Here is a 24376-nt window from a genome sequence, read left to right as displayed (position 1 = left end):
GCCACTAAGATCCATATCATACAGCCGTTTTATGTAAGAAGGGAACTGGGTATTCATATTGGTAAAGTTACTGGAGCAGTTTAAAGTTTTGGGAAGAAGTCAGAAATTAAACCATCTAGCCACATAAATGGCATCTATACATGAGGACGACACTGATCTTCATATCTAACCCCCAGGCAAAAGGTGAAAAAGATTATACCACAAAATGTCAGATAATTATTTTACAGACATGGGAATGAAACATAATCAAACATCAGACATAAAATTAAAGTGACATCAATCACAGAAAAAGGACAGCAGCAGTATGTAAAAAGATGTCATTATAAAGGACATTAATCATAGTAATGGAATGACAATAAAGACAAACCCAAAAGAACGCACATTTTCTTTTTTTTCTTTTTTTTTAATATCAGTGTCTCAACATTTAGGGTTTAGAATCACGAGGAATTGCAAGGAATTATCCCACTGAAGTCAAACACTTAAGCTGTGCGCTTTCCTCCACTGTACAAGTGTTGTAGGTCACGCTCTGCTCAGGCAATTTGTGGCGACGTCCAATATCTTGCAGTGCATGTTTGTGTGCTTGCACAGATGTGTGTGAAGACTAACGCAATCTGACAAGCTGATAACATATTTCATGTCATATCGTTTGACATCATTAACTAATAAAGATTGATTGCCCTTTGTTCCCTGTCAGAGAGTGTTTATCCTATTGCCCTGCTGCTGTTTTAGAGGATTTTTGTGGATATGTGTCTGCAAGAATGAAACAGGCAAAGAGGAGTGTTTCTGAGAAGCTTAAGGCTTTCCAAGCCATAGATCAGATGGTGGTTGGACCCAACCCTCTCCCATGATGCTCTGCAGGCGAAAATCTTTGAAATACTCTAGCCGGTGACTAGAAGACAGAAAGACAAATTTAATATATTATGCATAAAGTAGTGAAATACACATTTATATACATGTAATTTGAAATGACAAAGTTGACTAATGTGACTCTAAAAGGTACAGATTGTGGATTGGACATAAGTACCATTTGATCTACACCTGTTTTACAACTTAAAGGCGCAGTATGCAAAATCTCATCACTAGATGTCAGTAGACTGCAGTTTCCTGTTTCCTTAACCCTCCCAATTCAAGTGCATTATTTATGTTTGCTGTAGGACAAACATGTTTTAATTTGTTTTTGCACGCGCAATATTTTAAAATATTTGGATAATATCAACACGTAGCAATAAATCAGAAAAAAAAAAGAAATTTGCCAAATATTTTTTGCAGTATTTTAGGTTTTTAAAACCCAAGATACCTCAAAAATTCTGGCTGCAGACTACCGTTTAACAAGTTTGAGTGTAGGCTGTCAGTCCGCTGTTTACCTCAGTTTTCAATATGCTGAGTGTCCTAGTCTATTTAACCTGGTGGAGGCTGTAAAACTTTGTGAAAGGAGTGTTATATGAGTCAGTGAACTTTCAGTGAACTTTTCTCTTGGTAAGTGGTGCTGTTGTTGCCAGTTAGCTGCTGTAACCGGCATTAGTGAAACTTGCTTTGAAGTGGATCTAACATTGTTGGACAGATAGCAAATGAACTGTCATACAATATGAGAATGTAATCAACTGGGAAAGCATAATTTTTAGAGCCTACATTAGGTTGATTAATATTAGCTTATAAGGAGAATAACCAGAATAAATAAGCATGTTTATGCATGTTTTGTGTGTTAGAGCACTGATTTCAGTTCGTGAAATGAGACTTCAGTTGAGGACGAAAACAATGAGGTGGAAATGAGGGAGGAGAGAACAGTGGTGAAGAAGGCAGATGAAGAGGAGGAGAAAGCGATAATGAAAATATACATTTGCAAATGTTAAATAGTCCTATGGAGTTTGAAAGAGCTATTTATGACATTTGAATTAATAGTAATACCATGAATATGGACAGTCTCTAGCCATGTATATAACATGTTATTAGGTGGAACGGCGATTTCTATCTTGGCTGCTGTTTTCAAGATGTTGCCATGGCTTCCATAAACTGGTGGCCTCTCCTATTTATTTTGTATGTATTTTCTGAATATTTTAATGAATTAGTGTAAAATTCTTTTTTCTTTTAAATTTCTTACAAAATGACTTACTGTACCTTTAAAAGAATATACAAAAAAAGGTGTGATTTTGCACATGAACCTCTTTTTCTGTCTCAGTGCCTCACGACAGCACCACTATAACATAAAATGTCTGTGCACATGACCTATGGCACATCAAACTTCACTTGTAGAAGTCAGCATACTCACAAGTTAGGCATTTGTCCTTCGGCTATCTCCTCCTTGGGGATGGGATAAAGAGCCTCATATATACGATTCTCTCCTGAGCCATGGATCGCGTAGGAGTTCATCTTGTTGACATTGGGAGGGAAGTATGTCCAAGGGATGAGAGCCTCACCTGTCCATCTGTCTCCAGTGATCTTGGTGTTAAATACCATGGGAAGCTGTTGCTGGAGAGAGAAATCAAAAATGTAAGAAATATCCCATAAACCCAAAAAAACCCTACGAATACCTCCATACGCAGCCTACCAGGAATGCTTGGCCGGCTCCTGACAGTAGTAATATCAGGTGTTGTCCATGTCTAAAGTAAAAACACAGGGAAGACGTGTCATTGTTCCACTGTTTATAAACATATGGCTATATATACATGGGCAGAGCAAGAGCTCAGCTTGGTACTCACGGACAAAACTCGACTTCCAGGTAATTTTCTGTAGTACTATCAAGGAAGAAGGTCTCTACAACTGATGAGATATGGAAAAATGAAGATAAGACTTTTAATCTCACATTAATAAACTGCTTTAACTGTCTTATTAACCTTATCAGCACTTATTTAAAAAAAAAAAAAAGACAAAAAAGTAATAATTAAATTATTCAGGTCATTCATTTTTGACTCAGACTTTAACAGTAACATGCAAAAATAACAATTACATAAACTTTTAAATACAATTATATGAGCAGCACACTCACTAACCTAGAATCATGCTCTTTATCTACCTAGATCATAATGGGGTTGGTTTCCAATCTATTAAGTAACATTAATGAGACCAAATATGTGGGGCTCATTAAACGGAAATCGAACTTACTTGAGGTCAATTAGAACCAATTGTTATTACTCAGCCTCATTGTGAGGTTTAATTGCTGTGTCGCCATAATAATGATAATGCAGTTACTGTAATGATCCCATAAACAGACAGTCTCTAGTCTCTTCAGCCACAGTAGACTTTATTCATATTATTTCAGCTTGCCAAAGGGCCTAAAATTGCATCCTAGGGACTAAATTACATAATCATAACTGATGGTTCCGTAACTACGGCTACAACAAGCATGGGGACCATAAAAGTAACACATGTACAATACTACAATCTATTACAATAAGCCATAAATGTGACCTTTTTAAAGATAATGAATTTCCGTTGGAATCAGCCTTATGAAGTCTGGAGCTTGTCGGTTATATAATTGCTGTTTCTCATTTGTTAATTATAAGCGTTTAAAAGAATTGTGCTACAATTAGGGAAAGGTCTCTGAAATATTACGCTTCAGCTAGCGGCTGGTTAGCTTTTGTATATAGCAGTTTAATATGAGATGGGCCAAATGGGAACAGATTAAACAAATAAAACATAACATGTTAATTTGTGAGTTTTAGAGGCGCTGGTGAGCAGGTTTGTTTTCCAAACTGAGGTTAAAGAAAATAAGATAACAGTTTCATGGGACTAGTTTCATGTTGTATAAGTATATATGAAATTCATCAATATTCTAATTTAATATAATATGAATAATCATACTGTGCATATATATAACAGAATGCATTTTCCTGTCAATAACAAACATTTAAAAACAGTTGAAATTATGAAACCCAATTAAGCGATTAAAAGGGGATTCTATTTTACATTAATAATTTGCAAATGGGGCTACCTTTGATACATAAACAAATTAAGGGCGTAAGGCTAAAGGTATTTTATAACATATATATATTTTATAATAGGGCTGGGTATCGTCACTGATTTCTATAACTGTTTCAATTCCGATTCGATTCAATTTTGACTCAGTCAGAAATATTGTAATTCTGATCATTTATCAGTACATATCCATATTTTTATATCTATGTAGGCAATAAAAGCAAAGCTGACACTTGTGAGACTTCATCAGAGGTGTAAGAATCACAGTAAATGCCTTTGTGTCAAAGTAACTGAGGATAAAACACAGAAAAACATGAAGGAGATTTTCATGGGGTGGCTTTTTATAGCAGATAACCACCTTAAAAATATTCTGCAGTAGAACAAAAATGGAAGAAAACCACAAATCAGCATATAAACATTACCTGATGCTATTGAGGTGAAGCAGAGCAAAGTTACAGAGGTTTTATTAGAGACAGAGCTAAGCGTTTTGTAATGTATTGACAGCAGGTCTTGTCAGAGGTCTTTTTGGAAGAAAAAAAACAAACAGTGGCCGATAGCACTGTAAACAACGATAGACTGATGTGTAATAAGCAAGCGAATAATTCAGAAAATAGAGATTTGTGATGGTAAACTGTTCTTAATGTACACTGAGAGAGGGAGCTGTGCAGGAAGTGTAATTTTATTGTGGTGGAAACAAAACAACCAAGGTAAGATATTTTTCAAACATGAAGCATAGTTTTGATCTTCTTTTGCTGCTGGTTCTGTGAATTTCGGTTGGAGTGACGAAACCGACAGCTTCAGAATCTGTGAGATGTCGACTTTCAGCACCCGACGACATGTCTGTGTGGACGACCCGATGGTCGCGCTTTGTGTTTACATCTTTATGCAGAATCTTTTTACTGGCTCTTTTAACCGTTTGCTGTTTTACCTGTTTGGCGGTTGTTGAAATAGTTTTGTGAGCTTTAAGCTGACATTCTGGCATTTCTGATAAAAATATATTTATATTTAAAAATTCAGGATATCATGAATTCATATCACATTATTTGAACTAAAATCGATTTGGTTTTTTTTGTTTGTTTTTTTTTTTGCACGGACTAAACCCCTAAAAGCTTGTGTCTTGTGTTAAAAGAAAGGTTGCATGGCTATGGAAGCAACAGACCAATCTACCCACCTTCATAATTCCACAGTCCAGGGAAGGCCTGGCTTGGGGGCCCTGCAGGAGCAGCCGGGTCATTGAAGAATGGACCAGACACCTCCACCTTCAGGCCTCCTAACCCAGGAGAGAAGGTGATTTTGAGGGGGTCATGATTTACAGGGTTGCTGTCCCAAGTGTGTTCGATGTCAAACTGCATTTGCGTGCGAGGACTGAAAGAAAGAAAATCACTCAGTCTTAAAATCTGCTGTGTGAGCAGCGACACAGGGAACAAAAAAGCTACAAAACTTACAGAGATTCACAGCATAGCAGAATGTGGAAAAGTGTTATAAACTGCAGTCCACGAGTCACCCCCATGTTTGTTTTCACTGGCTACAGGACAAGAGTGCTCCGAGTGCGCGTGTAATTTCTTTAAATACTCTGCGTTTCACCCTTTGATTCACCCGCAGTTTGTTATCAAATTGTGTAAAACAGAATAATGTTATCAGTAACAAGACAGTAAAATCATTTTCCTGGTAAAGCAAACGTCCGAGGATTACACTTACTTGATAAGATCTGAGAGTAAAACGATAAGCAGAGGACGATATTTTCCAACTCTATGCTGTTTACGTTTTCATGCAATATGTGGTTACATCTGTATGGAAATGTCTATCCAGCAATTTTTAAACCACTATTTGTGACACATTCTGACGAACTAGAAACCATAATCTCTTTTCACGTGATGACGTTATATATCATACCTTAACAAACAACTGAATTCAAACTGTTATATATGCAGAGTTGGCATTATTGACTTCCAAATGTATTCTACATCTGCTTCCTGATTTTTATTTTTTTAAAGGAACATCCTTTCGCGTTTCTTGTACAGACGGAATGACTTTACGGTTGCACAGCTTCTTTTCCATTGGTCCCCGTTTGTTTACTTCAAAACAAGAGGCGGAAACGAGGATTGAAGTAAAAACATCTATTATGAATTAAAAATTTCAATGCGATGCATTTGCGTATTTTTTTAAGCGCATCCTGTCTCGGAAAATGTGTTTGGTGTTTTGTTGAAGAGATCAAAACACTGAGTTGTTTTGATTAGCTTAGCCGAGATTGATTAGCTGCTTTAGCTAACACGAGCTGCACAAATTTACTACAGGTAGCTAGCTAGTTTGTAGTGAACGTTTCTAGCGGCTTTGTGTCATCTTTACCTGAATTAGTACATTCTTAAACGACAGTTTTCTCTTCGTGTTCCGAAACGTTAACTTGAAAAGAACCCCTAGATTAGTGGTGCCAGGTTTGACAGGCTTTAAGTGTTCGTCTTTAGTTTTGGTAGTGGTGGTCGTTTTTGCCAGTGCAAATTCTTTTGCTTCTCTTTAGACGACATCGTAAGCATGGAGGCAGAACTGGAGTTTTTGCGTGATCAAGGTGAGACGAAACTTGGAAACGACATGCATATTTTTCTGTTACGCCGTTTAATCCATCAGTTTTTGACACTGTTCTATGTTAATTTCTTTTTTAAGCCATAGGTGGTCCCTGTATAAAGATCAATCAATTATATGGCGTGCATTTTTTGGATGTTTACAGTCTTCTGCTTGTGATGATCACTAGAACATCTATGCTTTTTTGTGTAAGTGTCCTCGTTTTTGTGTCATTTCAGTCCGCAGGCTAAATTCTGCTCTCAGCCAGTATCAATATGGGCACGGTGCTCTGTCCACATCTTCTCAGGTACGAAGACATAAGATAAAATGGGTTATGATAACTCTTTATTGTCATTGCACAGTCATACTTGGTACTATAGTACAATGAAATTAGAAACCGTCCCATTTCGGCACTAAGCACAACACAACACAGTAGATTTTTAAAAAGTGCAAAAAAAGTATGACTTAATAAATTAAAGAATGAATGTTTATTGCACATTATTGCCCCCCCCCCCCAAAAAAAAAAAAAAAAAAAGTAAAGAGAGATGACCAATCAGGTCAGATGTTAGCATTGACTGGGGCTATTGCCCTGTTGTAAAAGCTGTCCTTGAGTCTGTTTTTTCCGCGGCCTCAGCAACCTGAATCTCCTCCCAGATGGGAGGCAGATTAAACACCCGGTGTCCTGGGTGTGTGCAATTCTGTAGGATGCTGCATACCCTCTTGAGGCAGCAAGTGCTAAACTTCAGGAATGTAAGAGGATGTCCAGTGATTTTTGGGGCCATATTTAATGACCCTTTGAAGTGCCTTTTTGTGTGCCATTGTGCAGCTAGAGAACCATACAGAGATGCAGTAGGTCACCACACTTTGAATGGAGCAACTGTAGAAGATGATCAGCAGCTCCCACTTAAGGTCCATTTTTCTGAGGGTTCTCAGAAAATGGAGATGCTGTTGGGTCTGCTTTATAACCTCCGAGGTGTTTGAGGTCCATTGGAGTACTGTGTCTATGTGGACACCCAGGACCTTGAAGCTGGATACCATTTCTACGCACTCCCCATTGATGCTGATGGGCTGCAGCTCAGACTTCTTTCTTCTAAAGTTGACTATAGCTGTTTTGTTTTGGTGGTATTGAGGCCCATATTGTTGTCCGCACACCTGTCTGACAGCCTCTCAAACTCAGCTCTGTATGCTGTCTCATTGCCCCCAGAGATGTGCCCCACCACAGTGGTATCATCTATGAACTTATTTACTGCATTGTCTGGGTGGGTACTGACATAGTCATGTGTGTGTACAGTAGAATGATCTTCAACTTAAAAACTTATGCTAGTTTAGCTCATCTAAAATTAATCAAGTATTTGGCATCTTCAATAAAAAAAAATTGTGATTGTTTTTTTTTTTTTTTGAACTGAGAAAAGTAAGTTTTTGATACAATTAACTACTGCTAGCCCTCACCCCTTACATGCCTTATGTTTGTTAGGTTGAGGAGGAAAGACGCACTGAGTCTCCTGTGCCCTGGATCTCAGATAGAGGGTCAGTTCATCAGTTTCATACCACTTTGTAGACACGTTAGAGACACAGCATTCACTAGAGATTCAGCAAGACAGAGTTATGGTGAATACAAAATTTAAAAATTTTTTTTTCCCCCCCAGTACTGAAACATCATTTGTCTGTGTTGCAGTATAATGGCTCCTCTGATAGCTGAGTATGATCGGCACATGGAAGAAATGACTGAACAGCTGCAGAGATATCAGGTAAATCAACAAAACAACATCCTGAAATAATAAAACATCCTTCATCTGAAATGTTTGAATACACAGGCGTGTGGTGGTGGGTGCTTGATGAAGTGATGTGATTTATAGATTTAAGTCCTTGAAATCTATTAAACTGATAATTCAGAAGTCAAAGACTTTGATAGAGGTAGCTGGGAAATAAATATCTTAATCCTGAGATTTCTTGGTCATCTGATGCATTAAATATGTCGGGATGTTATCAATGACTCTCAGTGTTCACGTACAGACACAGATGACAGACGTCAAATTGAAGTTGGAGAGGGTTGTCAAGGAAAATGAAAGGTAAAAAAAAAATATAAATCCACTCATGTTAATATGTAATAAGTTGGTTGCACAACAGAACATGACAAATGTACTAATATTTTCAATAAGTTAAACCTGTCATAAGATATGGCATTATTCAGTATTGTGTGTGAATTTGTTACTTGAATTATTTTACATTCAGTGGCTGATTGATTTTCTATGACCTACCACAAATCAGGTTGCTGTAATTAGTGCGCTCATTTGTCTAGTAATTAGAGCTTTGATTAGAATTCTGGCATCTTGACCATTTGCATTCCAGCTAAATAATTAACCTTATGAAGGTTGTTCTATTTTATTTAGCACTTAAAACTATGCATGCTGTTAATGTATTTATTTATTTATTTTTGTGACATAACCTCTTAAGTCTGAATACTTTTTCCAGGCTTCATGCAGAGCTGAGAGAGTCTGTTGAGAAGCAGCTTCATGCCCTGCCCACAGCTTCAGGAGTAGAGGGCAGCACGTTGGAAGAAGATGCGGTCATCAAAAATCTCCAAGAACAGGTCCAGCTGTCTGAACAGGTCTGCATAAATGTCCGTTTGATATGTCTAAACATTTGTAGATTAAGACACACTTTTTTTCTTCTTCTTTTTTTTTATATAAGAAACACATCGTGTGTGGGGCCTTTCTAGCCTGTGTGTATATCCATCAGCCTGGAGTTTGAAGTCACACATCCATAGGTCTTTTCTGCACTCTTCTGTTCTTAAACACCAGGAATTAGAAGCTGACAAAGTTTTTCAGTACGCTGAAATTTCTACATGTGTTTTCCAAAACTTGAAAGCAAGCACATGGTGTCAAGAAATGCCAATATTTTAAGGAAGGAATTCTTATTTAACGTTAGAAAAGGGAATCATCTTAAACTGTAAAGTGTATTAATCTAAATTTGCAACTCGCTCAACCCTGAACATTTGTAGAATTCTTGCTATAAAAAGGAAAGAATTTAGAAAATTCAACCTAACTGTGTTACAGAAGTTTATTCAGTTGCGTCGTGTTGCTGTTTCTTCTATTTTTCAGTCCATTTCAGCTTGATGTGGCTTAAGTCTGTACAGACCTTGTGTCATTAGAAAGACTCCTTGTAGGTCTTTGCTTCAAAGGTTATCTTGCTATAAACTGAATCTGTGACTATCCAACCTGTCTTCCTTTAATACCTGGCTTTTTCTCTTTATCCTGATAAGATTTGACAGTACTGCTTATCAGAGTAGGGTGTAGTCTTAATCATGTATCCAAGGTTGTAGTAACAGTTTGGTCCAGTAAGGTTAATTGTGATCATTTAAGTTCTTTTCTGCATAAAAGCTGTAAGTTAACAAATTCCTTAATTCCTGAAATTTGTTTGTGACCAGCACGGTGGCACAGTGGTTAGCACTGTTGCCGCACAGCAAGAAGGTCCTGAGTTCAATTCCACCATCAGGCCGGGGTCTTTCTGTGAGGAGTTTGCATGTTCTCCCCGTGTTTGCGTGGGTTCTCTCCGGGTACTCCGGCTTCCTCCCACCGTCCAAAGACATGCAGCTTGTGGGGATAGGTTAATTGGTTAATCCAAATTGCCCATAGGTGTGAATGTGAGTGCGAATGGTTGTCTGTCTCTGTGTGTTGGCCCTGCGACAGACTGGCGACCTATCCAGGGTGTACCCCGCCTCTCGCCCTATGACAGCTGGGATAGGCTCCAGCGCGACCCTGAACAGGATAAGCGGACGCGAATGGATGGATGGATGTTTGTGACCATCCCCCCGGGTCCAAGTGTAGCCTAATTCGCAGTGTGGTTGTAAGCAATCTAAGATCAAAAGAAACTACATTTTTAGAGCTACAGTGTTTAGTTGATTGTTTGATTACATGCTAAATGAGAAGTTAATCGGCACCAGTTTGCAGGTATCCGTAAAAAACTCTTACTTCTTAGCTGATGCTTTTTCAGCGTCAGGGTATGCCAGTTTTTTTTTTTTTTTGCCTACTGTATGAGAGCTACAAAGATGTATTAGGGTTTTGTCTGTTCATTCACTGACCAACTAAAAGCCATATTCGCCTCGAATACAGGTTAAACTAAATATTCAGGTGATCGACTTAAAAATGTAATATTATAACAATAATAAAGCTTTCTCTCTTTTTGTTAAGTAGCACTCAGAATAAATGTTTGTGAAGCTGAAATGTATTAATGGGTATGTTTATTTTGTATGGACACTAAAACCGCAACAGGGCCTTGGCTGAGCTGAAGTGCAGCTGGAATTTAGCTGGATGCTGTGAACATTCATCGTGACTGGAAGTTAGATCAGACGATCAATATTATTTTGATCTCTGTGGATTCAGTGGAGAGCACAAGGAAACAGCCACTCTGGCTTTGTCAGAATTGCTTTCTGACAGTTAAACATTTGTACCGTCTGTGTATTCTTTTTTTTTTTTTTTACATATGCAACATTGGGAAATGATACATAATTCTTTTTGAGTAGTGAGTTCACACGTTTGCACTAATAACTGAAGACAGCAAAGCCTTTCCCAGCGGCTCCACACACTCTTTTAATGAAGCTGTCATTTTTGCACTTTTTAATAATTCTGAACAAAACCCAACGTCATTTTTTGGATTCAGTGGTGATTTGTTATCCCGCTAACAAGATGCAACACACGTTATTTAGAAACCATTAGTCGTCTTTGAGGGAGAAGAGTTGTTTTTTGTGTCTGGAGTAATGATCTCTTGTGAATGCAGAAAGATGTTTGGTATTCTTCTTCCAACTCCTAGTAAGAAAGTTAACTCTGTGTCAAAATGTGGGTGGATATTGTTTGCTGTACGTGTTCAGGAGCGGATGCAGGCCATGGAACTGTGGCAGACCACAGCCCAGGAGCTGGATCGCCTCCAGCAGGTCTACCAGAAGACAATCTCTGAAGGACAAATCCATGACTCCCAGAGACAGCAGCTCAAGGTTAGAGATGGACCGATCCGATATTACGTATCGGTATCGGTCCGATACTGACCTAAATTACTGGATCGGATATCGGAGAAAAATAAAAAATGTAATCCGATCCATTAAATATCACGAAAGCACCTCACAAAACTTGCAACACGCCGTAACTCGCCTCAGAACGTTAGCACTCGGAGCAGTATGCATCACGTGATAGAGCGGCTGTGGCATGCGGGACCTGTCGGTGGTCTGGATAGCATGTGGAGCTTCGCTAGCTACCCGGCATTTCATCTCCGACAAAGTTATCCCGAGAGAAGTAAAGCAAGTGTGTAAGTCCATCTCTGAATGTTTGTAAAGCATTCCTGCGTTAAGCTTAACAAGCGATATATGGAGCGACTGCCTCTTCTTGCTGCTACTTCAATCATGAAACTGATCAATGATCAGCTGATCGGCTTTTCTGTCGCGAGTCCGTGTCTCTAGTTTGCTTTTGGCCCACTTTGCACCAGAAAGAGGAAACCAGCGGCTGAACAACAGCAGCACGTTTAAGCTTGATCAGCTGTTGTTAGAATGTATTTAATATTACTTTCTACTCGAGGATCTTTTTCTACGTAGCTGACGCTGGTAGCTGTGCAGGGGCGGATCTAGCAAAGTTTAGCCAGGGGGGCTGATAGGGCATTAACAGGGAAAAGGGGGCACAAAGACATACTTTTCTTTCTTATTCTCATTTAAAATGTCTTGTTTTTAATAATTAATTATCTGACACCCAAAGTTTTAATTTGATGTAAAATGAATAGAAGTCAATTACTGTATATAGTAACTATTAAGTCTAATATACCCTAGTAAGCTATAGTACTTTTTCCTTTGGGAAGGTACCATCTGTGCAGTCTGCAATTTTGTTGAAGAAAGATGTTGAATCTATTTAATATTTCTTGAAAAATAATTGATTTCTGTGCATTTTTTTTCACACTGCATCAAATTAAGGTTGATTACGTCGATTAAGCATCATGAGGTGGAGCGTGAGGGGTGGTTCCCTATTTTTTATTTATTTATTTTTGTTGTTGCTGGGAGTTGGAACCCTATTAGTTAGGTTGCTTAATATTTATGCTAAGTACTCTTTAAAATACCAGAATAGGGAGGATGGTGTAGGTTTAAGTTTATTAGATTGATCAGTATTGCTGAACTATGAAATATTCTCTTTTGCATACAGGTATAACAGAATAGCTTTAGTGTAGTTGTTGTTTTAAACTTGAGTATGAACTTATACAAAATGCAGCAAGATATTTAAAAAACAGTTTTGTTGATTAAAAAACACTATATCGGATTCATATCGGTATCGGCAGATATCCAAATTTATGATATCGGTATCGGACATAAAAAAGTGGTATCGTGCCATCTCTACTCAAGGTTCAGTATTCTGAAATGGAAATGCAAAGCCAGAACTTGATTAGAACAATAACCTCTCACCGCTAGATGGCGCTATTATCATTGTAATCAAGTTAATTAGAGCACTTTGGCCTTAGTTAATGTGGGATATAAGGATGAGGTAATTACTGTTAGTTAACTTGACATGAATGCCCCTTTTTTCATCACAGGATCAGCTTGTTCACTTTCAGCAGCACACATACAAACTCCAAGCGGCCAATCAGAAACTGGAATCGGTAAGTGACGGTTAATTAAAAGTGTGTTAAATTGCTGCCTCCCAATTAGCCACGGTATTGAAATGTTATGCACTTCTCTGAAATTGACCCTGCTCTAATAATTAATCTTTTAACTAAGCGAATTGGTTTTCTAAATCACTCCTGTAGTCACCCAGAACTGTCAGGCTGTATAATTGACTGTCAGCTCACCTGGTAATCCTCTAACTAGATTCTTTTTAAGTCGTACTCTCTGCTCTCCCTCTGCCGCTCTCTCTCTATCCTACAGTCACAGATAATTCAGCACTAGAGATTATTTATTTATTTAGAGACACGACTGACCTGTATTTGGGCTTAACCTTGCTCGGAGATTAAGGAGTACAAAATATTGTGGATTTTTTTTATTCACACAAAAACTTGTGAACGCACATACACACACGCCAGGTGCTTGGTCACAATACACTGTATAAAGAGATTGTATAGTAATACTATATCCCTCTAATGCATTTTTAATGGGAAGGCAAGCTTTAGGCTCTCCCCCCTCTGACTGTTCATGCAAGCAGCCTGTTTCTTTCACAGCATGGAGAGTGACTGGCTTTGTAGTAATCACTGACAGAGACACCTCGGGGTTTAATGTAAAAGGATACTGAAAAATGTATTAGAGACAAGGTTGATTTGGATGTTGTTAATGTTGGAGCTGTGTTTGCAATCATGCCACACAAATGGCAGTCGTGTCTCTCTTGCCACACACAGACAAACCAGCAGTTCCTGAAGACAGTGACAGAGCAGAGCACGGAGATGGAGGAGCTACACAGCCAGCTCAGGTAACAGGCTACTGGCTGCCATCAGAGGTCATGTTCTGTTAGTGTGTAACTACTACACAACATGCTACACTGGACTGAAAATCACCTTCTCCCATGTCCTGTAACTTTGTGTAAATTGAAGTTGTTTCATAAATGGAGGTTATATTTGAGGAAGAGCAGTGTGAAGTAAAAGTCTCAAAGTGTCCAATAACACGACATCTCTACCCCTGAGTTCTTTTAAGTCTTAAAGTTTAAATGTATGTTTTAAGCTGTGAGCTTGATATTTGCCAAAAAGACATCTTTTCAACTGACATTTAGCAAAAATGAAGAAAATGAGGTTTTTTTTGTTTTGTTTTCTCTTGTTTTTTTTTTAATTGTCCAAATATATTTTTCAGTAACCCAGACAGGCTGCTATAAATTCTAGCTGACAGTTAATTTGCTATTTAATTTGTGTGGGTTTTTTTTTTCTCCTTTCTCTGTCCTTATGTAGGCAAGCCAAAGCTGAATTGAGGACAGCCACAGCCAAAGTGGATGAAATGACCAAGCTGTTGCAGAATCTCCAGGAACAGATGCAGAGACGGGTTAGAAAAAAAGAAAATATAAATACATATATTTGCCTAATTCATGAATATTCATGAAAAAAGACCAATACTTTACTTGTTTCAGGAGCATGAAAGGACTCTTGATTTGATCAGTTATAGTTGAGATGCTGAAAATATTGCACTCTGCATAGTTTTTTTTTTCTTAATCCCTCAAACTAAAGCTGGAATTCTGCATTTTGTACTTTTTTCCCTTTTTTTTCAACATAAGTTGTGTGTGACAAGTTAAAAAATGTCAGCCTATCTGTTTTAATAATCTGAAATTAGATTCCTGCATACTTACAACTCTATTTTGAAAGACAGATACAGTTATGGCCCTACGTTTAGACAGTGTGTCTTTGCTTTGATTTTAAATTTTAAATCAAACGCTGCAGACTTTCAGCTTTAATTCAAGGCTTTTAAAAAAAGTACTGCAATAACTGTTTGAACTGAATTACTGACAATTTTATATATAGTTGCACAAATGTCTAATGCCTGATTATTACATGAAAAGTTAAGTTAATTCCAACTGTTGAACTTGAAGAATAGCATCTAACCAAGTCAAGAGGATTCTCAAACAGGTACATAGGCATGTCACTGTCAAAGTCTATGATCAAGAGGAAGACGGTAAATACAGAGGGTTTACAATAAGCTGCAGACAACTGGTTACACTAAAGTATAGGAAGCCCACATTAGTCTAAGAAAACATTTAAAAGAGCCTGCTAGGTTCTGAAAATAATGTTTAGACAGATGAAACTAAGATTAACTTGCGCCAGAATGATGAAAGGGTAAAGTATGACGGAGGGAAAAAAAACGCCTCATGAGCAGAAGCATCTCTCAAACACCGTGGAAACTTGATCACAAGTGAGTTAGGGATGTTGTTATTGCTGATACAGTGTTGAATGAACAGAGAAATCCTCTTTCTGGATCGTGCTTCACTGTGCTAATGGATAATGATACAAAGCCCACTGCGAAAGTAACAAAAATTGAGTGTTCTTTAATGGCCTAGTCAGTCACTTGATCTCAACCCAACAAAGTTACTGATGAAAAAACAGAAAATGACATAAACTGAAGGCAGCTGCAGCAAGGGCCTAGCAGAGCATCTCAAGGGAGGAAATGCAGCATTTGATAATGTCCATGAATATTGACTTCAGATGGTCATTAACTCCAAATGATTTTCATTCAAGTACAAAAAAACCCTCCATTTTTTTTAAATTTAAAATTGTTAGTTTATCCAATGACTTTACTAAAGTGTAATTCAGTCACATCTTGATCTTTTTGGATGGAGGCAAAATTTTAAAAAAAAATGGTGTCCTTGTCCCAAACTCTGGACCTAACTGTATGCATATGTGTTTAGGAAGAGGACATGGGTGAAGCACGGGGCCGTGAACACGCAGCAGACAGACGACTGCAGCAGCTTCAGGCAGCCCTGAGCCAGCTGGAGACCAGGTCAGCCCATGTTAAACTGTTGGCTTTCACTTGCTGGCTGTCAGCTAAGATGGAACAGTGGTTGAGATTAGGAAAGCACTGCCAGCGTATTGATCTAATAGAAAGTCATGGAATTTTACATCAGTGCTTCAGTGTTTATGGGGTCAAGCAATAGTTTTCTGACTTTCTTTCTGCTGATGGGTATCCTTTCTTTTCTGCAATCCCAGGCTAAAAGCTGCATCACAGGAGGCAGAGGCAGTTCGCAGAGAACAAACTGTGTGGGAGCGAAAGGTGGGGGAACTCCAGGCACGTTGCACCACTCTCGAAGAGGAGAAGTATGAAGCCCTGTCTAAAGTTCGAGAGAGCGTTCAAGTGGCCGAAGAAGCCACATTGCACAAAGACCAGGTAAATGCAGTTACTTTGGACCTTTCAGTGTTTTATCGCGTTTGTTTTAAATGGCAGAGTCGTCTTTTTGACATATTCGACTGCATCTTCTAAATAGTTTTCAGATCTCTCCTCAATTGCCTATTTGTATCTGCCTTTACTTTTCACTTCAGGCCCTGTTAAGAGAGAAGCAGAAAACAGAAGAGCTGGAAAAGACAAAGGAAGCAATCAAGCAGTTGATCTATGATGCTGCAGTCCGCACCAAGAAGGAGGTACACGGTTACTAAATAGCTAGATGAATGCTTCTCCTAAAAATACACTCATGTAATTTGATTCGTGTGTGACTAAAGTCTACTTTGAAGCAAGTCGCATCATTACTTAAAAGCAATAGATGACATCAGGGTATTTGCTGCCAAATCTGTATGCTTTCTTTCGAAAATGGCAATTCTGAAAATGAAAGAAAACCAAAGTTTTTGATTCATAATTAGTTTTACAAGGAGAAGTGCAACCTCCAACTGTACCTTGTGCTTAGCCATACTTTTTTTTTTTTTTAACATATGAGGCACTAAGCTGAAAGCAAAGCCCTGCTCTTTACCCTGTGTAACCCTGGAGACATGGTGATTAATGCTCTGTTAATGGATCTTTTTCATCAAGGCCTTCAACTGTTTAATCCTATTAATGTAAAATGGTATGACTGAAGCACTAGCTGTCATCTTAGTCTCTTGCTGGCCCTCAACATGGGATGATATTCTAGAGATTAAATGGTGATGCTTTTAGACTTTTTCCAAATCATGGGGCTTTGCCTTTAACATGCCTTTGCTTACCTAGCTTACAGGTAATTTTGTCATTGAAGACAGTTTAAGTTTAAATATTTTAGTCAAAGTGGGTCAATGTTTTTTTTTTTTTTTACCTTAATCTACTCTGTCCCTCATTCTCATTTAAGGCAGTTCAGTCTTAAGATAAGGTCATGTAATGTAGAATTACTTACAGTTGAGAGTCAGACCTCAGACTTACCTGAAGGCATGAGAGCCACTCGAACTGATAAGTGTGAGGGAAGAAATTTTCAAAAATGGAGGCCAGAGATTACAATTAAACTGTATTCACAGTCAGCTTGCATGTAATCTGTTTTTTGACAGTTTGCAGTATTGTTTTTATGTGTCTTTAATATGCAAGTGCATTATATACTTGCATCAGGAAGGATGTATATGCAGGTGACACAAAGAAATGTCCATAGTTTAAGGCTATTGTTCTTGATTATGTAGTGAAGAATATCAGTTTAACAAAAGCAAGCAGGTAACACAAATGTAAACAATGGCCTGATGGTCCTTTAAATGTCTGTGAAGAAGAAAATGCTTTTGATAATTTTCACTTTAACTTTCTCACTTGAGATTTTGATGGGGATGGCATTTGTATTCAATACTTTTAGTGACTTGTCAGGAAGTAAGGCTGTGATGACTTAGCAAGATTTAGCATATTCACTGAATTACAAGGAAAGCACATAATATCATAGTAGCGGCAACACTATAAAGTGTAATTAAGAATTTGCAGCGATTGCTTCTTTTTTGGTTGCTATAGTTATTGTTTTTTCTGTTTGTTTTATGACCTTTGTCTCATTATTATCTGTTGTTTCATATATACATAAATCAAGTCAGTAAATACATCACTATGTTGCTGCTTGATGTTTATTTTCATCTTGACTTTTTATGGTTTCAATCTTCAGCAAATCTAGTTTGATTTCAGTGTACTAATGTATATGACTATATTGTTCACGCATTGACACTTCTTCCTTAAGTTACCAAGTGTGCTATTGAAAAGTTAAAATAGGAGTAGTCAAAGCAAAAGTCTAAACACAGACTGCTTTTCCTTATATCTGCACTTAACTCAGATGGTTAAGTTCAGGAGTTAAGCCTTTTTGTGACCATTAAAAGTCAGTCTAAGGGGAAGGAAAAGCAAAGGAGCTAAACTCCCCATATTTGAGCTTTATGACTTTATCTTTTAACAGGTGGGAAATGTTCGCAAACAGTGCAATGTTCAAATCCACCGTATGGCAGAGGAGCTGTCTGCACTGCAGCTGGTAAGAAATTGTCCAACTAAGAGGGCAAACTCATTTCAAAATCACCATAAATCCTTTTATAGCGTCTACCTGTCCACTCATTTCTGTCTCCTACCAACATTTTTTCCTGTCTCCTCTTCTTTCCGACTCTGTCTAGGAGTGTTCAGATAAAGAGTCTCAGATTGAAAGGTCCCTACGAGAGAGAAAAGCTGTAGAGGAGGAGCTGGAGAAGGTATCTGAATTTATCAGGGGAAATGCAGGAAAGACACTGCAAAAAGTTGTTCCAGTGTTTTGATGATGTTTGATTATGTGGTTTTGTGAATGTGCTGAGGCACTGCTGATCATTTTAATAGTCTGCTGTGTTTCGTGTCAGGTATATAAGGAAGGCAGGGCAGAGCCAGAGTTCAGGAAGATTGATGCCCTTCATCAGAGGTGTCTAGATGCTGAGAGGCAGAGGGAAGACATAAGTCTCACTCTGCAAAGCACGCAGAACAAACTTAAAACGATGGAGATGGAGTAAGTGCACTATAGATTTGCTCTTCGTTATTTGATCCGTAAGTATTCTGCGCATCAGGTTTAGTGCTCTGCTTTTACTTTGCTCATTATTTCTTCCAATCTTTTACCCGTAGGTATAGCGAGGAGCTGTCACGATGCCAGGAAGAAGTGCGACGCCTGCAGAGCTCTCTGGCTTCAGCCCGCAATGACTGCATCGATGTCAGCGAAGAGCGGCTGCAACTGCAGCAGGAGAACTTTCAGCTCCGCAAGGAGATGGATGAGTTGCGCAAAGCCACCCTGCAAGTCCAGAATAAGGCCAAGCAACAGGTAAATGGGAAGGATGGGAATCGATAATGATTAATAATCCAAATTTGGGAAATTTGGGCTTCCTATGTGTCTTGGAGTTCCCATAATGCATTCTAATAATAACGATAACAAATTGCAACCCTGCCTAATAAATTACCGCATTTAAGAAAAAAAAATCAAGGGTTAATTAATTAAAAGTTTTTCTAGCCTCATGACATTGTCTGGGATAATTTCTGAGGTATGTGTAAAATCTGTGAAATGGTCCTTTAAATAAAGTGGAATAATAAAGTGTTATATTTTTGATTAACTGCTGAAAAGCCATTGTCAGTAGTAGGATAGCTAGATATATAGCATAAAACAGGGTTTACACACAAGTGATAATGTACCATTACATAATTTATTTGACCATTTAAAAAGAGTTTGAAACTTTATATAACCTCATCCCTTCAGGTATCTAAGTTGGAGCAAGAGTACAGCTTGAAGGAGCAAGAACTGGATGCACGAGTGAGGGAGCTGGAGGAAAGCAGTCGAAGTTCTAGCGCTGATCTCACTCGACTTCTTACAGCTCAGCAGAAAAGTACACAGCGATGGAAGGAAGAGGCCAAGAACCTGGTCCACGCATTTGAGACTAAAATCACGACCCTTAAGTAAGACTTTTGAAATTGTATTTTTAAGATTACTAATGCAAGGACAGAAGGGCACAAAAAGAGATGTGCTTTTAAACTAAAGGGTTACAACTTCACAACTTAAATGCCAGATGACTTACAAGAAAACATGACTTTGTACAGGACTCTGTCCAGTCCTGTACAAAACAAAGTACACTCTTATTGATTCAATAGGAAATAAAAGGGAAATAGCAGCCACGTGCTGGTTGTCAAGTACACTTGATTAACTGATCAGCAAGTGTGACCACCTATATAAAAGCAGACGTTTGCTCAGGTTGGTGGTCAGGTGTGCCTTAACATAATATAACAGTCTTCCAAGGAGTGGATGCCTTGGCAAGTTCACCTGAGCTCAAACCATCAGAAAAATTGGAATTTAAAAAAAAAAGAAGAAATAAAAAGTAACACAAGAGCTACAACTCAAACTCTGCAGGCCCTAGTTAGCATGGCACATGTTAAAGTTCATGAGAATATAATTAGAAATAGAATGAAAAAGTAGTGCTTGTTTGTTAAGGTTTCCTGAAGAAAGCCTCTTCCGTGGACACTTCTAGGACTGTGTATTCCTGTGAAACCTTTTTTCACATGACTAACTTACAAACTCTTCTACACTGACAACTGTGAGTGTGACTTGACTGGGTAATTACTATGTGCTTGTGCACCTCAGGAGTTGTTGCCTGACACTCTTTCATTCCTCACACAAAACTAAAGCGATTAGTTCCCATAATGCTTTAGGGTGTTGAGGTATATTACCTATATTTGTTTACATTTTAGCATGGTTCAATGAAAATTAGGTATTCTTCCACTTTTATATAGATGTACTGACATCTGTTACAGAATTCCTGTGTCACTAACATTTTAAAAGATATTTGCAAGCAACTATTTGATAAATAGCAATAAATCTGCTTAAAATGTGAGAGAAACAAACACAGGTGTAACATCCTGTGAGGCATAGGTCATGCTGAATTTAAAACTGTGCATTCTTTGTGTTCAGCATTGGCAGAGTTATGACTCAGATGGGAGCTTGAGTACCTTAATTGCTTCCATGAACTGTAGGTCATTGCTGGTGCCGCTATTGACCACGCTGATAAATGGGCCAAATGGGCAGGTCGAAACTCAATAACTGAGCTAAAGTTGGTTTCGAAACATCGGTGTGCAGCTGACCCTTTCACCTTACACAGCATACTTTGCCTGTATCTCTGGCTGCTTTCATTCTTTTTCATTTTTTAAAACAACCCACTGTAGAAAAATTTGAAACAGTGGGTTGTTTTAAAAAATGAAAAAGAATGAAATTGGAAAAAGAAATATTTAATACAGCAGTCTACAAAATGAAATAAAAAGTTTTAATTAAATGTAAAGAAATATTCTCAGTCTGACACTTTACAGTTTTATCTGTAACAGTGAAACAAAGTTTAAGTAACAGATACATTTCAACAGCAGCTGAAACAAAAGTTGACTTGGCCCTCACTGACAGATGGTTGGACTCGTCTTTTTAAAATGTTCATTTCAGGGCTGAGCTGAATCGACAGAAGCAGCGTTCACGTGAGCTGGAGGCGCAGCTTCAAACTGACCATGACACAATTTCTGAGGTTTGAGCGACACACAAACACACACTAGAGATTATTGTAAGAGAAAAGTGAAACTGGTCATTTCTCAAATAATTCTTGTATTATATGTGAATGACTTTGTCTTTTTCTTTAAGCCTGTTAATAGGTGTTAGCCTCTGCAGATGTCAGGCCTTCGCAGCAGCTAAGAAAAATGTCAGCGCTCTTTAACAACTCAGTGATTCTAGAAGTTCTAGGAGTTTATGTTGTAGAATTTGCTTTCATCTTATGAGCTCAAACCTGATGTTTGAGAGCAGTTTTTCTCACATAATGCACAGATGCAGCAAGAATAATTTAAAGAATGTACCATGAACTGAAACAGCTTGGGTTTGTTCAGAAACAAATGAATTGCACTGATGTTGTCAAGATTTTGCATATTTTTAAAATGCAAAGCTTGCATCTGTGAACAGCAGCCTGAAAACAAGTGTGTCTGCGGTAATGGAAAATGATAATTCCACCATATGTTCCTTGGTACTTTAGTACTTAAAAAAAGCAAAAGGTTTAACACTGAGACATTTGTGTTTTACTCCATGTGTAACTAATTGATACATGTTTTGTGCAGTATGAGAAGCAGCTAGCGGAGTATCAAGAGAAGACTAGTCGTCTCCAGAGACGGCTGACGCAAGCGGAACAAAGGGCAACTACTGCTTCACAGCAGGTATGGGTAACTAATCTAGTGTGCTGGTCCCTGTGATGGGCTGCCATCGTGAGAGTCGTGCTAGGAGAAATGTGTTTTTACTATCCCTTTGTTGTCTGATTGAAAACTGATATTATTTGTGGTTGTGCTCGTTTCATTTTACTTTTTGTTTTGTTTTTTTCTAATAGCTGAATAGGTTGCAATCTCAGCGAAGAAAAACAGCCTCGGTGGATCTAGAGCATGTCTAATGTGGTACAAGAAAGCACTGCTTTCATATTTTCCATTCTTTTTGTGTACCAATGCTATATGAAAAATGAATTTTTCATTTTGTTATAAAAAATAAAACTAATTTAAAATAATCTTTTTTGTGTGGGTGTGGCGGATTTATTAATACTTACATTTTTGTGTCTTAAAATGGCTGTGGTCATGTGTTAAAGTGTTGATACTTTAATATTGAGGCTTTTTTTTCCCTCAGATTTGACTCGTTTTTTTAATGCATATTGTTTTTATGTTCCACTAACTATTTAAATAAAAAGTGAAGCGCTTTCTTCAAAATAACTTCCTGGATGTGTTTCAAGATGGGTACCGTGAGAAATTAGCTGTGAGAAATTAATATACCGACAAAGATTACTGATTGATTGAATGAAATGTCCAGTCCCAAATTGTCTTCATGGGCTCACAAGTCACTATTATAATTGCATCTGCAGATATTAAATGACAACTCCTTAGGGCAATTTTACAGATGAAATACAAATTCTAATTCCTTCTCAGCAACATATAGATGAGGGGGAAAAGATAACCTAATACATTATCTCAAAAGTGTGTGGACTTCATATCAGTAATTATACAAATATTATATAAACTGTAGTAGAAGTTGCATTTACATTTATCTGTTAAATATTCTGTTTTGCACCCACATATGAATCAAAGCCACTCAAATGTTTCTTGATCTCAGAAACCTTTGGTGTAAAACACAGCAAGGGCACAGTTAACATAACCAATAAAACAAACAAGACGCACTCTGAGAGAGGAAACTTCTGCCAAGTCAGCTCACTCTGGGCAGTATTTACTTTTAAGGGATTAGTATTAAAAATTTTATATATTCATTTTGTTTTCTTTGTTCTTTTTAAAAATACTTTAACATTTTTGTAGTGCATTAAAAATCGGATAAGAGTAGCCTGACAGATAGACATGTACAAGTAGGTCATGGATAATAGTTATTAATTTGTAAGTAACTGGACATAAATAAGTTAAACTTATTATAATATATAAAGTAAATTTCTAAGTAACTAGATATCTCGTTCTCTTGAAAATACTTTTTTTTAAAAGATCTAACACATTTTGGGGTCAACTTGGAAGAAGGGCAGATATGAAATGTTAAAGTGAGATCAGAGGTCTGGATGCAAACTATAATGTGATACTTAGAATCCACATATACCAATCATCATTTTGTAAATGTTGCAATACAAATTTTTAATTTTAAGGATAGTTTTAAGTGGTCATTACATTACAAATCATTTTCTTTATGTTGACAATACACAACACAGAATCGTAGTTTCAGAATCAGAATACTTTATTGATCCCTGGGGGAAATTATTTTTTGTTACAGTGCTCCATTATAAACCAACATTAAGACAAGACAGACAATACACTAACTAAGAATAGTACAATATATACATATATATAAATACATACATAAGTCACTCATAAATAAATAGCTGAAAAAGAAACATGCGTAGCTGTTCTAGGTTATACAGCTTTTTGTCAATTTCCAATGAGTAACTCAATTAATTAACTTTGAAGACCTTGGTGGTTGAATCAGAAACAAAATACTTTATTAATCCCAGATGAAATTTTGTAAGCCAAATTTTAATGGACTGTTAACATGACTACACTATGCCCCTGCAAGGTTTTATCAGAATTCACTAAAATGCTACCAGAAACATAACCTACTTGGCAGATAGGTTCATGGTAATAACTTTAGTGGTGCATACATAGGCAGGTTGGCTATTTCTTCCTGCATTCTACTAAACAGAGCTGTTTTGGCTGCGGAGTCACATTTAGCACTCTATCAGACACGCCAGCTTTCTTTCAGAAAATTAATGTTTATAGGAGAATATACATGGATACAAAAAGGTATTCAAGAAATGCCCTATAGTTACCCCATGTTGATGAAGCACTTCTAATGAGTAACACACGTGTTTACTATGCTGTCTCATGGTACCTCCAAAGATATCCTTATCTTGGGAAGCACAGAGGATGTCCAGGTTGTAATGCGTAGCACTCTTATGCAGGCTATTGTAAAACAGCAGCATTGTTTCAGATTTGTAATTGCGTATCCTTCGTGCCTCTGTGTTT

The 24376-nt window shown here is 37.6% G+C and overlaps 2 protein-coding genes across 5 annotated transcripts; one reads left to right on the top strand and one right to left on the bottom strand.

Annotated features, from left to right (window-relative positions):
• Nucleotides 1-208: 208 nt before the first annotated feature.
• lg6h4orf33 (linkage group 6 C4orf33 homolog) lies at nucleotides 209-5937 on the bottom strand. Of its 3 annotated transcripts, none has more exons than XM_085277876.1 (6): nucleotides 5806-5937; nucleotides 5084-5277; nucleotides 2697-2757; nucleotides 2546-2597; nucleotides 2267-2466; nucleotides 209-889 (listed from the first exon to the last, which is right to left on the bottom strand). In XM_085277876.1, exons 2-6 carry the CDS (start codon nucleotides 5262-5264, stop codon nucleotides 793-795), a joined length of 591 nt encoding a protein of 196 aa, XP_085134002.1. In that variant the 5' UTR covers nucleotides 5265-5277; nucleotides 5806-5937; the 3' UTR covers nucleotides 209-792. The 3 variants fall into 3 exon arrangements, with proteins under 3 accessions (XP_085134002.1, XP_085134004.1, XP_085134001.1); XM_085277878.1 differs by lacking the exon at nucleotides 5806-5937 and adding an exon at nucleotides 5611-5755; XM_085277875.1 differs by lacking the exon at nucleotides 5806-5937 and adding an exon at nucleotides 5358-5497.
• On the top strand, nucleotides 5864-22378 carry sclt1 (sodium channel and clathrin linker 1). 2 transcript variants are annotated; one of them, XM_085277873.1, is made up of 22 exons: nucleotides 5864-6019; nucleotides 6428-6475; nucleotides 6708-6775; nucleotides 7943-7995; nucleotides 8144-8216; nucleotides 8482-8537; nucleotides 8941-9076; nucleotides 11336-11458; nucleotides 13030-13095; nucleotides 13825-13895; nucleotides 14365-14455; nucleotides 15810-15901; nucleotides 16108-16285; nucleotides 16438-16536; nucleotides 18267-18338; nucleotides 18475-18549; nucleotides 18691-18833; nucleotides 18947-19139; nucleotides 19569-19765; nucleotides 21288-21366; nucleotides 21944-22039; nucleotides 22207-22378. In XM_085277873.1, the coding sequence occupies exons 2-22, from the start codon at nucleotides 6442-6444 to the stop codon at nucleotides 22264-22266; spliced, it is 2055 nt and encodes a 684-aa protein (XP_085133999.1). In that variant the 5' UTR covers nucleotides 5864-6019; nucleotides 6428-6441; the 3' UTR covers nucleotides 22267-22378. The 2 variants fall into 2 exon arrangements, with proteins under 2 accessions (XP_085133999.1, XP_085134000.1); XM_085277874.1 differs by lacking the exon at nucleotides 5864-6019 and having other exon boundaries at nucleotides 6031-6475.
• The last annotated feature ends 1998 nt before the right edge of the window (nucleotides 22379-24376 follow it).

The sequence above is a fragment of the Mchenga conophoros genome, linkage group LG6 (genome assembly GCF_057382185.1).
Source record: "Mchenga conophoros isolate Kocher_MC1m ecotype Shallow Benthic linkage group LG6, M_conophoros_male_GT1.1, whole genome shotgun sequence".
Lineage (NCBI taxonomy): Eukaryota > Metazoa > Chordata > Actinopteri > Cichliformes > Cichlidae > Mchenga > Mchenga conophoros.
This window is presented reverse-complemented; position numbering and strand designations above follow the sequence as displayed.

Excerpts from the sequence above, each read along its gene's own strand:
- lg6h4orf33 (XM_085277875.1), bottom strand. The coding sequence starts at position 5,422 with ATGGGGGTGACTCGTGGACTGCAGTTTATAACACTTTTCCACATTCTG. Across the intron at positions 2,598-2,696 it reads CTGGAAGTCGAGTTTTGTCC|ACATGGACAACACCTGATAT; the intron begins GTGAGTACCAAG and ends TTTTTACTTTAG. Across the intron at positions 890-2,266 it reads GAAGGACAAATGCCTAACTT|TCACCGGCTAGAGTATTTCA; the intron begins GTGAGTATGCTG and ends TCTGTCTTCTAG.
- sclt1 (XM_085277873.1), top strand. The coding sequence starts at position 6,442 with ATGGAGGCAGAACTGGAGTTTTTGCGTGATCAAG. Across the intron at positions 13,096-13,824 it reads CCAATCAGAAACTGGAATCG|ACAAACCAGCAGTTCCTGAA; the intron begins GTAAGTGACGGT and ends TGCCACACACAG. Across the intron at positions 18,339-18,474 it reads AGCTGTCTGCACTGCAGCTG|GAGTGTTCAGATAAAGAGTC; the intron begins GTAAGAAATTGT and ends GACTCTGTCTAG.